At 45.1% G+C, this 16,363-nt stretch overlaps 1 protein-coding gene across 3 annotated transcripts in view; it reads right to left on the bottom strand.

The window, feature by feature from the left end:
- ABL2 (ABL proto-oncogene 2, non-receptor tyrosine kinase) overlaps positions 1–16,363 on the bottom strand; it is a 47,037-nt gene that overhangs the window by 14,323 nt on the left and 16,351 nt on the right. Inside the window, exon 1 of one of the 3 annotated variants that reach the window (XM_040407178.1) lies at positions 4,501–4,648. The exons of the other annotated variants lie outside the window; for them this stretch is intronic. Within the exon in view, the coding sequence (XP_040263112.1) occupies positions 4,501–4,612 (112 nt within the window). The 5' untranslated portion in view covers positions 4,613–4,648. Of the gene's footprint in view, positions 1–4,500; positions 4,649–16,363 lie in introns of those variants that run through there. 3 annotated transcript variants of the gene reach the window in all.

Below are 16,363 nucleotides of genomic sequence, written 5' to 3'. Positions count from 1 at the left end.
TGCAAAAATTGCGTCAAAAGTTTGAAACAAATTAAAGGATGAGCAAACTGGTTCTACCGTTTCGGGATTCGGTACGAACTTCTCAAAAAGTTTGGATTCAGACGACCCAGAATTATTTGTGATTCATTTTGGAAGAGGGAGGAAAGGGGAGAGAAAGAAAGAGAAAAAGAAGAGTTTGACAAAATTCTGTCACAAAGCAAAACGACCAATCTTTGGTTTAAAGTTAGACTGAAGGGTCTAGACACGCACCATATTCGTCATCCGGACTGAGCCGCTAGGGTAACTCTGGTCTGTCTGTAGGCGGTGTAGTCTAAGGTTTTAGGCTCCATTCACACATCCGTAATAATGGGTCCGCATCCGTTCCGCAAATTGTGGAACGGGTGCGGACAGCACACTATGTGCTCTCCGCATCCGCATTTCCAGAGTGCGCCGCCGATCTTCCGGTCAGTGGCTCCCGAAAAAAATAGAACATGTTCTATTCTTGTCCGCAATTGCGGACAAGATTAGGCATTTTCTATTATAGCGCCGGCGATGTGCGGTCCGCAAAACACATACGGATGTGTGAATGGACCCTAAGTAAATCTGCCCCGATGTTCCAGCTTCCTATAAACCGTCACAATGTATATGTACACACAAGGCAAGGAGTTTACCAAGACCAAGGGAATCTTCTCAGCGTTTCATACATTGGTCTTAGTCCAATTTGGTGCATCTTCATTAAGTTACGGCAGCTATGAGCCTGTGTGGATTTGCTCTCTGATTTCTGGTGAAAGTGAAAGTAAATCTCGGGCAAGAGGAGTCTCAAATACTGGAAGATATGTTGCACTCATTTCTTTAGGTTGTAAGGGTACAGCCACACAGTAAGATTTACTGATGCCGTTTTGGAAGCCAAAATCAGGAGTGGATCATAAAAAGGAGAGAAAGTCTACAGGACAGATAGGCTTTGGCTTCCAAAACGGCATCAGGAAACCTGGCCGTGTGGCCGTAGTCTAATAGTTCCAGTGACGAAGATGCCAAGACAATGAAATACACAGAGGACATGAGGCCGTTTTAAACAGGCAATTTTTTAGGAACAAACCATTTGTACGAACCCCTGCCCCTATTAACTGGCTGTTTGCAGATGACCCAATGAACGAGCAAACATTGCTGATGCAACACCCAAACCATCATTTGTGGAGAGCAGATCGTGCTGTGTAAACAGGGGTCCACTGTCCAGAAAGAATGATTCTCTATGGGCACAAGCGATCATTCATGCATGTAAATGAAGCCCTCACCTGACAAGCAGGCAATTATCGGTAGTGAACGGTCAGCTTCCTATAACTGCCTGTTCAATCAGCCCATGTACAGACGCCTTAAACCTCTGTTGAGTTCCGACTTATAAAACCCCTTGCGTTACGGTCCGTGGTTACGGAATCTATAATGCAATTCAGCATATACCACAACCCGAACTTCTAAATATAAAGTTCGTTCATCCCTAGTCACTAGTATAGTACCATCTGTTTGTATAATATAGTAGGTCACCAGTATAGTACTACCTGTATGTATAGTATAGTAGGTCACCAGTATAGTAGGTCACCAGTATAGCACTACCTGTACGTATAGTACAGTAGGTCACCAGTATAGCACTAGCTGTATGTATAGTACAGTAGGTCACCAGTATAGCACTAGCTGTATGTATAGTATAGTAGGTCACCAGAATAGTATGTCACTAGTATAGTACTAGCTGTATGTATAGTATAGTAGGTCACCAGTATAGTAGGTCACCAGTATAGCACTAGCTGTATGTATAGTATAGTAGGTCACTAGTATAGTAGGTCACCAGTATAGCACTAGCTGTATGTATAGTATAGTATAGTATGTCACCAGTATAGTACTAGCTGTATATATAATATAGTACAGTATAGTAGGTCACCAGTATAGCACTATCTGTATGTATAGTATAGTATGTCACCAGTATAGCACTAGCTGTATGTATAGTACAGTAGGTCACCAGTATAGTATGTCACTAGTATAGCACTACCTGTACGTATAGTACAGTAGGTCACCAGTATAGCACTAGCTGTATGTATAGTACAGTAGGTCACCAGTATAGTATGTCACTAGTATAGCACTACCTGTACGTATAGTACAGTAGGTCACCAGTATAGCACTAGCTGTATGTATAGTATAGTAGGTCACCAGAATAGTATGTCACTAGTATAGTACTAGCTGTATGTATAGTATAGTAGGTCACCAGTATAGTACTAGCTGTATATATAATATAGTATAGTATGTCACCAGTATAGCACTAGCTGTATGTATAGTACAGTAGGTCACCAGTATAGTATGTCACTAGTATAGCACTACCTGTACGTATAGTACAGTAGGTCACCAGTATAGCACTAGCTGTATGTATAGTATAGTAGGTCACCAGTATAGTATGTCACTAGTATAGTACTAGCTGTATGTATAGTATAGTAGGTCACCAGTATAGTAGGTCACCAGTATAGCACTAGCTGTATGTATAGTATAGTATAGTATAGTATGTCACCAGTATAGTACTAGCTGTATATATAATATAGTACAGTATAGTAGGTCACCAGTATAGCACTAGCTGTATGTATAGTATAGTAGGTCACCAGTATAGTATGTCACCAGTATAGTACTAGCTGTAAATATAATATAGTATAGTATAGTATGTCACCAGTATAGCACTAGCTGTATGTATAGTATAGTAGGTCACCAGTATAGTATGTCACCAGTATAGTACTAGCTGTATATATAATATAGTATAGTATAGTATGTCACCAGTATAGCACTAGCTGTATGTATAGTACAGTAGGTCACCAGTATAGTATGTCACTAGTATAGCACTACCTGTACGTATAGTACAGTAGGTCACCAGTATAGCACTAGCTGTATGTATAGTATAGTAGGTCACCAGTATAGTATGTCACTAGTATAGTACTAGCTGTATGTATAGTATAGTAGGTCACCAGTATAGTAGGTCACCAGTATAGCACTAGCTGTATGTATAGTATAGTATAGTATAGTATAGTATGTCACCAGTATAGTACTAGCTGTATATATAATATAGTACAGTATAGTAGGTCACCAGTATAGCACTATCTGTATGTATAATATAGTACAGTATAGTAGGTCACCAGTATAGTATGTCACCAGTATAGCACTATCTGTATGTATAGTATAGTAGGTCACCAGTATAGGACTAGCTGTATATATAATATAATATAGTATAGTAGGTCACCAGTATAGTATGTCACCAGTATAGTACTAGCTGTATATATAATATAGCATAATAGGTCACCAGTATAGTATGTCACCAGTATAGCACTAGCTGTATGTATAGTATAGTATGGTATAGTAGGTCACCAGTATAGTATGTCACCAGTATAGTACTAGCTGTATATATAATATAGTATAGTATAGTAGGTCACCAGTATAGCACTAGCTGTATGTATAGTATAGTAGGTCACCAGTATAGTATGTCACCAGTATAGTACTAGCTGTATATTTAATATAGTATAGTATGTCACCAGTATAGTACTAGCTGTATATATAATATAGTATAGTATAGTAGGTCACCAGTATAGTAGGTCACCAGTATAGTATGTCACCAGTATAGTACTAGCTGTATATATAATATAGTATAGTATGTCACCAGTATAGCACTAGCTGTATGTATAGTATAGTAGGTCACCAGTATAGTATGTCACCAGTATAGTACTAGCTGTATATATAATATAGTATAGTATAGTAGGTCACCAGTATAGTACTAGCTGTATTTATAATATAGTATAGTATAGTAGGTCACCAGCATAGTATGTCACCAGTATAGCACTAGCTGTATGTATAGTATAGTAGGTCACCAGTATAGTATGTCACCAGTATAGTACTAGCTGTATATATAATATAGTATAGTATAGTATTTCACCAGTATAGTACTAGCTGTATATATAATATAGTATAGTATAGTATTTCACCAGTATAGTACTAGCTGTATATATAATATAGTATAGTATAGTATTTCACCAGTATAGTACTAGCTGTATATATAATATAGTATAGTATAGTATTTCACCAGTATAGTACTAGCTGTATATATAATATAGTATAGTATTTCACCAGTATAGTACTAGCTGTATATATAATATAGTATAGTATAGTATTTCACCAGTATAGTACTAGCTGTATATATAATACAGTATAGTATAGTATTTCACCAGTATAGTACTAGCTGTATATATAATATAGTATAGTATAGTAGGTCACCAGTACAGTACTAGCTGTATATATAATATAGTATAGTATAGTAGGTCACCAGTATAGTACTAGCTGTATATATAATATAGTATAGTATAGTATTTCACCAGTATAGTACTAGCTGTATATATAATATAGTATAGTATAGTAGGTCACCAGTATAGCACTATCTGTATTTCATTGATGCTGATGCAAAACCATTTTAAACAAAGTCCTCAAACAGAAGTCGTCAAAACTTACCTGATGTATGTAGCCTATTTTGCCAGACTGACTTTTCCCGAAACGCTGTGCTGACCACGTGCCCCTTTCCATCCAAGACACCAGGGGCGGCCGGGACAGGGCCAAGTATCATGACCGATAGCTTAAAGTGGCAGCTTGCAGTGTGACATAGATGTGGTCTGTACCCACTTTGCAAATAGGAGCACACTGGCACAGCAGAGAGATTTGAAGGGCTGGGCGGGGACGGGTGGAGACAGATGGAGGAGGACGGAGTCCGGTTACCAGCCTGCAGCACCAGTTGCTCTGTTTATAGGGAGTGTAGATGGGAAATGGGATGATGGAAAAATGTCTTCAGCATTTCTTTAAGTCAGGAGGGAAGGACGGGAAGACAACTGGGCGAGACAACAGCATACATATAAAATATCACTGAAAACAGGATGCTCTACTAAGTACCGTATACCAGAGTATATGTGTACTATGATATGCAACCAGCGTGGGAATATACAGGGAACCCAAGACTGAACACTGAGTACATCTAGTCATATGGGGCCCAGTACTGCACCACAATAGCAGCACATCAGTGTGCAGGGACACTCCAGGAGGAATAAGAGAGGAACAGAACAATGCAGAGTGATAATAAGGGAGGGCGAAGAATTGTTATTTCAGTAGGAATAAAATCATGTAAAAGTAATGGTGATGGGTCCTAAAGGGGTTGTACCATCTCAGACATTGGGGGCATATCGTTAGAGCGTTTTAGTTCCTTTAATCCTACAATATCTGTCAGGAAGACCCAAAACAGGCTGGTCACTAAGGGGTTAAATATTGTAAAGTCGCATATAAGCATTACTAATTTATATATATATTAAATTTCATTCATTCCATGGGGCTGTACATAGGATAAGGGGTGCATATATATAACACAGACAATTGCACTAAGCATGAAGAAGACGAGTTACAGACTGGTACAGGAGGAGAGAGGGCCCTGCCCGTGAGGGCTTACAGTTATTATATACACAGACAAGATATGATAAATCCACTGGTGTTGTATAACACTCTGTGCTAAGCCACGCCTCGAGTCACGCCCCCAAATAATTATTAATCTAAATCGAGGTTACATGTTCAATTAATCACAATTTTCATTTTTGCCCAGCCCTAGTACAGCACCACTTGCGGTGTGTTTGTTTTCTTATTTCTTTGTCCTGCTGACTGAGATGGCCGCACATGCTCAGTTCTATCCTTCAACCCGCTCTTGAGCTGTGATAGGGAGAACATGGACACGCCTCCTGAGCTGTGACAGGGAGAGCTGAGACACGCCTCTTGAGCTGCAGCAGAAAGGACACGCCCCCTTGAGCTGCCAGCTTGATATAAATCTATCAGAGCAATGAATGGGGAGATCTCTGGATCCATGTGAGGTACCGGGCTGGTTGTCATGTATTAGATGATGTCCGATTTTAATTTTTTCCATAAATCATGAGATAACCCCTTTAAGGCAATTGGGGGTCATGTCTGAGATTTTTTTGTTATATTGGGCACCCCCTTTAATAGTTTATATTCATTGCAGTTTTCAAGATCTCTGCTTACTATCAGTGAATAGGAACATGCACTATTTACATTAAAGGGGTTGGAGCAGACATCTCCTACGGTCATTACCTGTGCCTTAAAAAAAAAAACAAAAAAAAAAACACCACTGCTCTGTTAGTCGCTTCTGTGACGTATGCTCAAGCCGATGTGACTTCTGAGGCCTGTGATTGCCCGCAGTGGTAACGGGACTAAGCTACTCCCTGGTCCTGCTGGGAATGGATACGCGACAGGACCGGGCAGTAGAGGGGTTAGGACAGTGGGGGTTGTCAGCTCCAAGGCTGGACAACTCCTTAAAGAGGTTGAAGGCCCTTCCTGTCCTGCTCACATTATCAATCTTTATATGTAAACACATGGTGCCATTCACCAAGAGCAAGCGGAGATTGCAGGATAAACTGCGATAAATTGAAATACAAAATAGAACAGAAAATTGCATCGTTTTTCACTTGACTTGTGACTTTTTCTTAGGGGTACCTGAGCAGACGGTGAATGCTGAAATACTGATTCAATCAGATACCGCAGGGCAACATGGCTGCAGGACACTGAAACCGGATATACAGTGGCGGAAATAATTATTTGACCCCTCACTGATTTTGTAAGTTTGTCCAATGACAAAGAAATGAAAAGTCTCAGAACAGTATCATTTCAATGGTAGGTTTATTGTAACAGTGGCAGATAGCACATCAAAAGGAAAATCGAAAAAATAACTTTAAATAAAAGATAGCAACTGATTTGCATTTCATTGAGTGAAATAAGTATTTGAACCCCTACCAACCATTAAGAGTTCTGGCTCCCACAGAGTGGTTAGACACTTCTACTCAATTAGTCACCCTCATTAAGGACACCTGTCTTAACTAGTCACCTGTATAAAAGACACCTGTCCACAGAATCAATCAATCAAGCAGACTCCAAACTCTCCAACATGGGAAAGACCAAAGAGCTGTCCAAGGATGTCAGAGACAAAATTGTAGACCTGCACAAGGCTGGAATGGGCTACAAAACCATTAGCAAGAAGCTGGGAGAGAAGGTGACAACTGTTGGTGCGATTGTTCGAAAATGGAAGGAGCACAAAATGACCATCAATCGACCTCGCTCTGGGGCTCCACGCAAGATCTCACCTCGTGGGGTGTCAATGGTTCTGAGAAAGGTGAAAAAGCATCCTAGAACTACACGGGAGGAGTTAGTTAATGACCTCAAATTAGCAGGGACCACAGTCACCAAGAAAACCATTGGAAACACATTACACCGCAATGGATTAAAATCCTGCAGGGCTCGCAAGGTCCCCCTGCTCAGGAAGGCACATGTGCAGGCCCGTCTGAAGTTTGCCAATGAACACCTGAATGATTCAGAGAGTGACTGGGAGAAGGTGCTGTGGTCTGATGAGACCAAAATAGAGCTCTTTGGCATTAACTCAACTCGCTGTGTTTGGAGGAAGAAAAATGCTGCCTATGACCCCCAAAACACCGTCCCCACCGTCAAGCATGGGGGTGGAAACATTTTGCTTTGGGGGTGTTTTTCTGCTAAGGGCACAGGACAACTTATTCGCATAAACGGGAAAATGGACGGAGCCATGTATCGTGAAATCCTGAGCGACAACCTCCTTCCCTCTGCCAGGAAACTGAAAATGGGTCGTGGATGGGTGTTCCAGCACGACAATGACCCAAAACATACAGCAAAGGCAACAAAGGAGTGGCTCAAGAAGAAGCACATTAAGGTCATGGAGTGGCCTAGTCAGTCTCCGGACCTTAATCCAATCGAAAACCTATGGAGGGAGCTCAAGCTCAGAGTTGCACAGAGACAGCCTCGAAACCTTAGGGATTTAGAGATGATCTGCAAAGAGGAGTGGACCAACATTCCTCCTAAAATGTGCGCAAACTTGGTCATCAATTACAAGAAACGTTTGACCTCTGTGCTTGCAAACAAGGGTTTTTCCACCAAGTATTAAGTCTTTTTTTGTTAGAGGGTTCAAATACTTATTTCACTCAATGAAATGCAAATCAGTTGCTATCTTTTATTTAAAGTTATTTTTTCGATTTTCCTTTTGATGTGCTATCTGCCACTGTTACAATAAACCTACCATTGAAATGATACTGTTCTGAGACTTTTCATTTCTTTGTCATTGGACAAACTTACAAAATCAGTGAGGGGTCAAATAATTATTTCCGCCACTGTATCTGGTCCTACCTATATGGCAACGGCATATTCCGCCACGCAGTACAGGGATGTCACTCTACACACATCAGTCCTTGTCCCCAAAGGGGCTGACAGACTAGGGCCACCTGTACAAGGGCTAAACATATCACCAATCCTGCAGCATCATGACCAGGGGCTTGTTCTGACACCAGTATATTAATGGCTATGGATTACAGCCCCAATACTGGACATGTGCACTTTACATTCCCTCCCTTCTTTGGAGTAAAAGGCCCGATTAGCGCAGGGATGTCAGTTTCTGAAGGCAGGTGCTCGGACACCACAGTCGTGACTCTCCGACCATTCGCTGCGGCAGATCCGGCGCCTTTTCCAGTAAGGCAGAAGCGGCCCACACTGTGGAGAGAAGCAGACAGCAGCTGGGATGGCAGCGTGGAGAAGGACGCTGCGTGTGTGTCAGGCCCGTGCCGTACTGGAGGACTGCTCCGACAGCTGCTGTCCTCATACTCCCATGCAGCAGCTGGCTCGCACACAGCCCTCGGGACGGCCAGGAGACACCAGCATTTAAAGGGAAAGAACCTACATTTTCCTGGCACTTGTCATTTTTGCATTCAGAGCAACTAAAGCGGTGGAGCTCAGCTTGAACATGACCCTTTGCAGACAAAGAGGGTTGATCCTGCAGAGGACAAAGCTCTGTCCCTTTTCTTAAAGGGGTTATTCAGGCATACTCTGAGTAACTAGACCCATGCTCAATAGCCCTGGATATTTTTTCAACTCAGATTTACACATTAGATAAATGTTAATAGATTTAAAGAGTTCAGCAGGACCAGCCATCTAATGTGTATGGGGGCCTCCCGACTCTTCCTTGATGGCAGATGTCACAGAGAGAAGGATCAGGTTGTTGGAGGGGGGGGGGGATTTAGGAGAGAGAGGGTTAGGCTACTTTCACACTCCAAATGACAGGTTCGCTCTTTGTAGGACTTTATATGTCATTACATGAACAGACTTGAAGATTAGGAAACGTGTAATGCTTAATTTCCCCTGTGGTGGCGCTGCGGGCAAACTCAAGACTTGCTTGTCCTAAATAGAAGGCACTGTCCCTTATATTAAATATACCAAAGGGGTACATTGGGCGCCCATGGCAGCTGTCAGTAGATGACCAGCACTCTGCAATGCAGGTGCAAACAACCTTACCATGACATACGTCCTAAACCTCTGGCATAGTAAGGAGATGAAACTGATCAAATGGACGTTTAGTCTGGATATGCTATAAGACAAAAGTATGGTCTGGAGCAGGGATGCCCAACCTGCGGCCCTCTAGCTGTTGCAAAACTACAACTCCTAGCATGCCCTAATAGCTGTAGGTTGTGCAGGCATGCTTGGAGTTGTAGTTTTGCAACAGATGGGGAGCTGCAGGTTGGGCATCTCTGGTCTGGAGGATATGGTATAAAACAAGGTATGGTCTGGAGGATACGGTATAAAACAAGGTATGGTCTGGAGGATACGCTATAAAACAAGGTATGGTCTGGAGGATACGCTATAAAACAAGGTATGGTCTGGAGGATACGCTATAAAACAAGGTATGGTCTGGAGGATACGCTATAAAACAAGGTATGGTCTGGAGGATACGCTATAAAACAAGGTACGGTCTGGGGGATACGCTATAAAACAAGGTACGGTCTGGAGGATAAGCTATAAAACAAGGTATGGTCTGGAGGATATGGTACTGTATTTATTTATTTTACGCACTTATATAGCGCTACTATATTCCGCAGCACTTTACAGACATTATCATCACTCTGTCTCCTCGGGGCTCAGGATCTAAGTTCTCTATCAGTATGTCTTTGGTGTGGGAGGAAACCGGAGCACTCAGTGGATACCCAAGCAAACCAGGGGAGAACATACAAACTCCATGCAGATGTTGTCTTTGGTCAGATTGGAACCTAGGACCCCAGCGCTGCAGGGCACCAGTGCTAACCACTGAGCCACCTATGGTCTGGATATGGTATAAATTAAAGTATGGTTAGGTACTGAACGTCAGAAAAGCACAGCAGCTAGCCAGTATGACGTGTCTGAGAACAAAGGCACGATACAAAGTGCGCTCGTCCTGCAGTGTAAGTCAGGCTACAAATTATAAGCCCGAGGCGCCCACAACCATGGAGCAGATCCACCACGTTGTCACGGTACGCCCTGTACTGCTTATTGTTTTATAGGAATTTCACAATTACATAATACTTGGAAATAAAACCCGACACGTTTTATAAAGCTCAAGCCACATTCATTAAGCAGTTTCAGTAGAAGGCTGAAAAAAGCACAAAAATATCTAAGAAGAAATGCAGTCACCTCGGCCCTTCCACTTTCTCCAGGGTCCATTAGACATCTAGCTCGAATATCTGGACAAAAGCATGTTCATTAAAGGGGCAGTGCAGTGTTAAGACATCGACGACCTATCCTTGGGGTAGGTCATCAATATAAGATCGGCGGGGGTTGACTACCGGCACCAACGCCGATCAGCGGCTTGGGACGCCACCTGCAGCAATGACGCAGTAGAATTACACTGCGCCCCCTCTACAAAGGAGACGATGCAATGGTAATTTTGAAGAGGAAAGGGCTATATAAACTGGGGGGGACGGACGAAGCGATTTTCAGGCTGTGTACACAAGCATCCATGGCTCCAATCTACAGACCCACTTTGGTAAAAAATAGATCCCAAGTCTAGATTCTGAGTCTTGAGTGAACAATGCAATAAAAATGTGAATTTACGTCATGTCGGTAGAGGGGGGGCCATTCTTGTGTAGTGAGACGCACACGATGACTCTGGGCTCAAGCGTCACGTGGAATGTGTGAGCCGAATACGCCCCCAGGAGTGAGACTGGAGCGCGGCCAACCATAGCTTAGTCGTAACCATGGCAACGACAGATACCGAGCGTCGCACGGACAGGTTCAAGGGGGAAAAAAAATAACTAGAGCCCCGGCAGAGGGGTGCGGTACTCAGTGCCTTCCCTAACGACAGCTTCATAACATATGAATCACTGCCAGGGCATCCCTGGAATCTATAGCTCATCTTATAGCCGTAATCATGTAAGGATTAAAGGGACATTTGTGACGCAGTATGATCGACGAGACCCCCATTGAGCACTACAACTGGGGGAAAAGAGTCCCCCATTCCTCCTCACACAGGTGTCTATGGGGCTGAATATAAGTGATGCTGGATGGAGCACCAGGGTGCATGCCCGACCGCTGCTCCAGTCAAACTCCTGTGGTAGTGCGGGGTGGGGGGTGTTAGTGATCTGTGCGTCCCCCAGTGACATTGTGGGAATACCCCTTTAAAGAAAGGCCAATTGCAGAGGAGCCCGTATTATGGATGAGCATCCTTCCCCTATGATGCTATAAGTTCAGGTCAGTAGACCATTGGTCAGGCCGGGCCGCGGGTGTTTTAATATATGCAAATGAGCCTCTAGGACCAGCGAGGGCGTTGACGTTACTCCTCGAGGCTCTGCTTTATCTGCAATTGCCGCACCCTCTGCACTTTGATGGACACAGCCAGGTGTGATGACATTTTCACTGCCTGACACTGCCAAAGTGAAGAGGGAGCAGCAGTTGCAGAGAGAGCAGAGCCTCTAGGTGTAATGGTAACGCCCCCGTTGCTCCTAGAGGCTCATTTGCATATATTAAAACTTTTTCTCAGCAATGGGGGCACATATGAACATGGGACCAGCACAGATGCCTTCAGCTGCCAAGCGCACATGTAACAGGTCAGCCGGTGTCATAGGTACAAATCTGCTGACAGATGCCAGGGACTGAGTTGCAGTACCAGGCGCCCCACATTTATATTCTAAGGGGCTGTCCACCTTTGGGGACCATTCAGCCACTTCCCCTGTCCCATGTCGCTGGAGAGAAGTATAATTACTCGCTCCTCACTTCTGTGGAAATCGGCCCCTTCAGTCCCGCTGCTGCTGACGCTCTTGGGCCCCCACATTGGACAGGAAGGGACCCCCGCCGATCAATACACTAATATGCTCTGGTGAGAAGCTGGAAATCTAATGGGGATCTCCATCTTCTCCTAGAGACACACAGAAGGTTAAAAGCTTTCCTCACAGTCCAAAAATCCCAACCAAGTTTTAAATTTTTTGTGATAGAACTATGTACCCACATGCAAAGGTTAAAAAAAAATTTTTTTTTTAAAAAGTCAAATGTTCACCTGGGAATTTATCAGCCTTGTAATTAAGAAAACGAATGAAAACCGCCTTACATTTACTTTTACTGTACGATGACTTTTCTTTTTGATGTCTTTCGATATACGGATAGAGCCCCTGGCAAGAGGAAGATGAGACGCCGCTGCTTGCGGCAAGAATAATCTCTCTTAGGCCTCATACACACATACGTGGATTTTCACAGACTACGGTCCGTGAAAACCCGACCTGCCTTCCTGCTGAGGGTATGGCATCACACGTGAAACAACGAGCTACGTGCTGTGCGCCAATGGATATTTTACGGAGAATTGTACATTGAATCACTAGTTAAACATGGCGTGGAGCTGAAGAGGAATGGAGTGCTGGACCACCGCAGGGGAGCCCGGACCTCCAGTGTGACCTGCACCACAACGTGACATTGCAGCAATGTATCCGTATGTGTCATGTATGTAGTGCAGTGTATGTGGATCTACACACTGCACCGCATACATTTCACACTGGTGTGTGATGTGCAGTATTGTACACCCCTCACATTTTTGTAAATATTTTATTCTATCTTTTCATGGGACACTGAAGATCTGACCCGCTGATACAATGTAACGCAGTCAGTGTACGGCTGGTATAACCGTGTATATTTGCTGTGCCCTCAAAATAAACACACTGCCATTAATGTCTAAACCGCTGGCAACAAAAGTGAGCACACCCCTAAGTGAAAACAGCGAAATTATGCCCAATTAGCCATTTTACTTCCCCTGTGTCATGTGACTCGTTAGTGTTACAAGGTCTCAGGTGTGAATGGGGAGCAGGTGTGTTAGATGTGGGGTTATAGCCCTCACACTCTCTCATACTGGTGACTGGAAGTTCAACATGGCTCCTCATAGCAAAGAACTTTGAGGAATGGAAAAAAGAATTGTTGCTCTACATAAAGATGGCCTCCTAGGCTATTAACACCCTGAACTGGAGCTGCAGCACAATGGCCAAGACCACATAGCGGTTTAACAAGAGAGGTTCCACTCAGAACAGGCCTGGCCATGGTCGGCCAAAGAAGTTGAGTGCACGTGCTGTGTCATATCCAGAGGTTGTACGAGTGCTGCCAGCATGGCTGCAGAGGTTAGAGGGGTGGGGGGTCCGCCTGTCAGTGCTCAGTGTCATATCCAGAGGTTGTATGAGTGCTGCCAGCATGGCTGCAGAGGTTAGAGGGGTGGGGGGTCCGCCTGTCAGTGCTCAGTGTCATATCCAGAGGTTGTACGAGTGCTGCCAGCATTGCTGCAGAGGTTAGAGGGGTGGGGGGGTTCCGCCTGTCCGTGCTCAGTGTCATATCCAGAGGTTGTATGAGTGCTGCCAGCATTGCTGCAGAGGTTAGAGGGGTGGGGGGTCTGCCTGTCAGTGCTCAGTGTCATATCCAGAGGTTGTATGAGTGCTGCCAGCATTGCTGCAGAGGTTAGAGGGGTGGGGGGTCCGCCTGTCAGTGCTCAGTGTCATATCCAGAGGTTGTATGAGTGCTGCCAGCATGGCTGCAGAGGTTAGAGGGGTGGGGGGTCCGCCTGTCAGTGCTCAGTGTCATATCCAGAGGTTGTACGAGTGCTGCCAGCATGGCTGCAGAGGTTAGAGGGGTGGGGGGGGTTCCGCCTGTCCGTGCTCAGTGTCATATCCAGAGGTTGTATGAGTGCTGCCAGCATTGCTGCAGAGGTTAGAGGGGTGGGGGGTCCACCTGTCAGTGCTCAGTGTCATATCCAGAGGTTGTATGAGTGCTGCCAGCATTGCTGCAGAGGTTAGAGGGGTGGGCGTTCCGCCTGTCCGTGCTCAGTGTCATATCCAGAGGTTGTATGAGTGCTGCCAGCATTGCTGCAGAGGTTAGAGGGGTGGGGGGTCTGCCTGTCAGTGCTCAGTGTCATATCCAGAGGTTGTATGAGTGCTGCCAGCATGGCTGCAGAGGTTAGAGGGGTGGGGGGTCCGCCTGTCCGTGCTCAGTGTCATATCCAGAGGTTGTATGAGTGCTGCCAGCATTGCTGCAGAGGTTAGAGGGGTGGGGGGTCCGCCTGTCAGTGCTCAGTGTCATATCCAGAGGTTGTACGAGTGCTGCCAGCATGGCTGAAGAGGTTAGAGGGGTGGGGGGTCTGCCTGTCAGTGCTCAGTGTCATATCCAGAGGTTGTACGAGTGCTGCCAGCATGGCTGAAGAGGTTAGAGGGGTGGGGGGTCCGCCTGTCAGTGCTCAGTGTCATATCCAGAGGTTGTACGAGTGTTGCCAGCATGGCTGCAGAGGTTAGAGGGGTGGTGGGTCCGCCTGTCCGTGCTCAGTGTCATATCCAGAGGTTGTATGAGTGCTGCCAGCATGGCTGCAGAGGTTAGAGGGGTGGGGGGTCCGCCTGTCAGTGCTCAGTGTCATATCCAGAGGTTGTATGAGTGCTGCCAGCATGGCTGCAGAGGTTAGAGGGGTGGGGGGTCCGCCTGTCAGTGCTCAGTGTCATATCCAGAGGTTGTACGAGTGCTGCCAGCATGGCTGCAGAGGTTAGAGGGGTGGGGGGTCCGCCTGTCCGTGCTCAGACCATACACCGCACACTGCGTCGTCCCAGAAGAAAGCCTCTTCTAAAGATGATGCATAACAAAGCCCGCAAACAGTTTGCTGACAAGCAGACTAAGGACATGGATTACTGGAACCACGTCTGTGGTCTGATGAGACCAAGATAAACTTATTTGGTTCAGATGGTGTCAAACACGTGGCAGCAACCAGGTGAGGAGTACAAAGACAAGTGTGTCCTACAGTGAAGTATGGTGGTCAGACTGTCATGGTTCGGGGCTCCATGAGTGCTGCCGGCTGTGGGGAGCTACAGCTCATTGAATGAACCATGAATGCCGACATGTACTGTGACAGACTGAAGCAGAGCAGGACCCCCTCCCTCCAGAAACGGGGCCCCTGGGCAGTATTCCAACATGGTAATGACCTCAAATATACCTCCGAGACGACCACTACTTTGCTGAAGAAACTGAGGGTAAAAGTGCTGGTCTGGCCAAACATGTCTCCAAACCTAAACCCTATTGATCATCTGTGGAGCCTCCTCAAACAGAAGGTGGAGGAGCGCAAGGTCTCTGACATCCACCAGCCCCGTGATGTCGTCATGGAGGAGGATTCCAGTGGAGACCTGTGAAGAGAGTTAAGGCAGTGCTGGAAAATACTGGTGGCCACACTAAATATTGACACTTTGGCCACAATTTGGCCATTTACACTTAGGGTCCATTCACACATCCGTGTGTGTTTTGCGGATCCGCAAAACACGGACAGCGGCAATGTGCGTTCCGCATTTTGCGGACCGCACATTGCCGGCACTAAGAGAATATGCCTATTCTTGTCCGCTATTGCGGACAAGAATAGGACATGTTCTATTTTTTTCAGGATCGGAATTGCGGGCCCGGAAGTGCGGCCCCATAGAAATGTATGGGTCCGCAATTCCGTTCCGCAAAATGTGGAATGGAATGTGTGAATGGAGCCTTAGGGGTGTACTCACTGTGTTGAGTGTTGCGTTACTTTGAGGGCACACCACATTTACACTGACTACTGTACATTGTATCAGCGGGTCAGATCTTCAGTGCTGTCCCATGAAAAGTTATAATAAAATATTTACAATAATCTGAGGGGTGCGCTCACTTTTGTCAGACACTGGATGGGCTGCAGTGTGTAGTAAATGCACAGCAGGCTATTATAGCCAAGTGATAACGTACAGGGAAGATCCGCCATATTGGACTGGGCTTTACCAGTAATGGTTCCCTGCACACCCACCTCTCAGGCCCCGTTCACACCACCGCCATTTATTTCTGTTGTTCTGCTCAATTAGATGAGCAGAACAATGAAAATAACGGAAGTGTTGGATTTTTGTCATATGTTTAACGTATACAGAAAAAACTGTATGTTAACGGACGCCTCAGACAGATGCCATACTGTGGCATCCCTCAACATAAAATCCTATTG

The sequence above is a fragment of the Bufo bufo genome, chromosome 9, assembly GCF_905171765.1.
Source record: "Bufo bufo chromosome 9, aBufBuf1.1, whole genome shotgun sequence".
NCBI lineage: Eukaryota > Metazoa > Chordata > Amphibia > Anura > Bufonidae > Bufo > Bufo bufo.
Note: the sequence above shows the minus strand (reverse complement) of the source record. Positions and strands in the feature narration are given on the sequence as shown.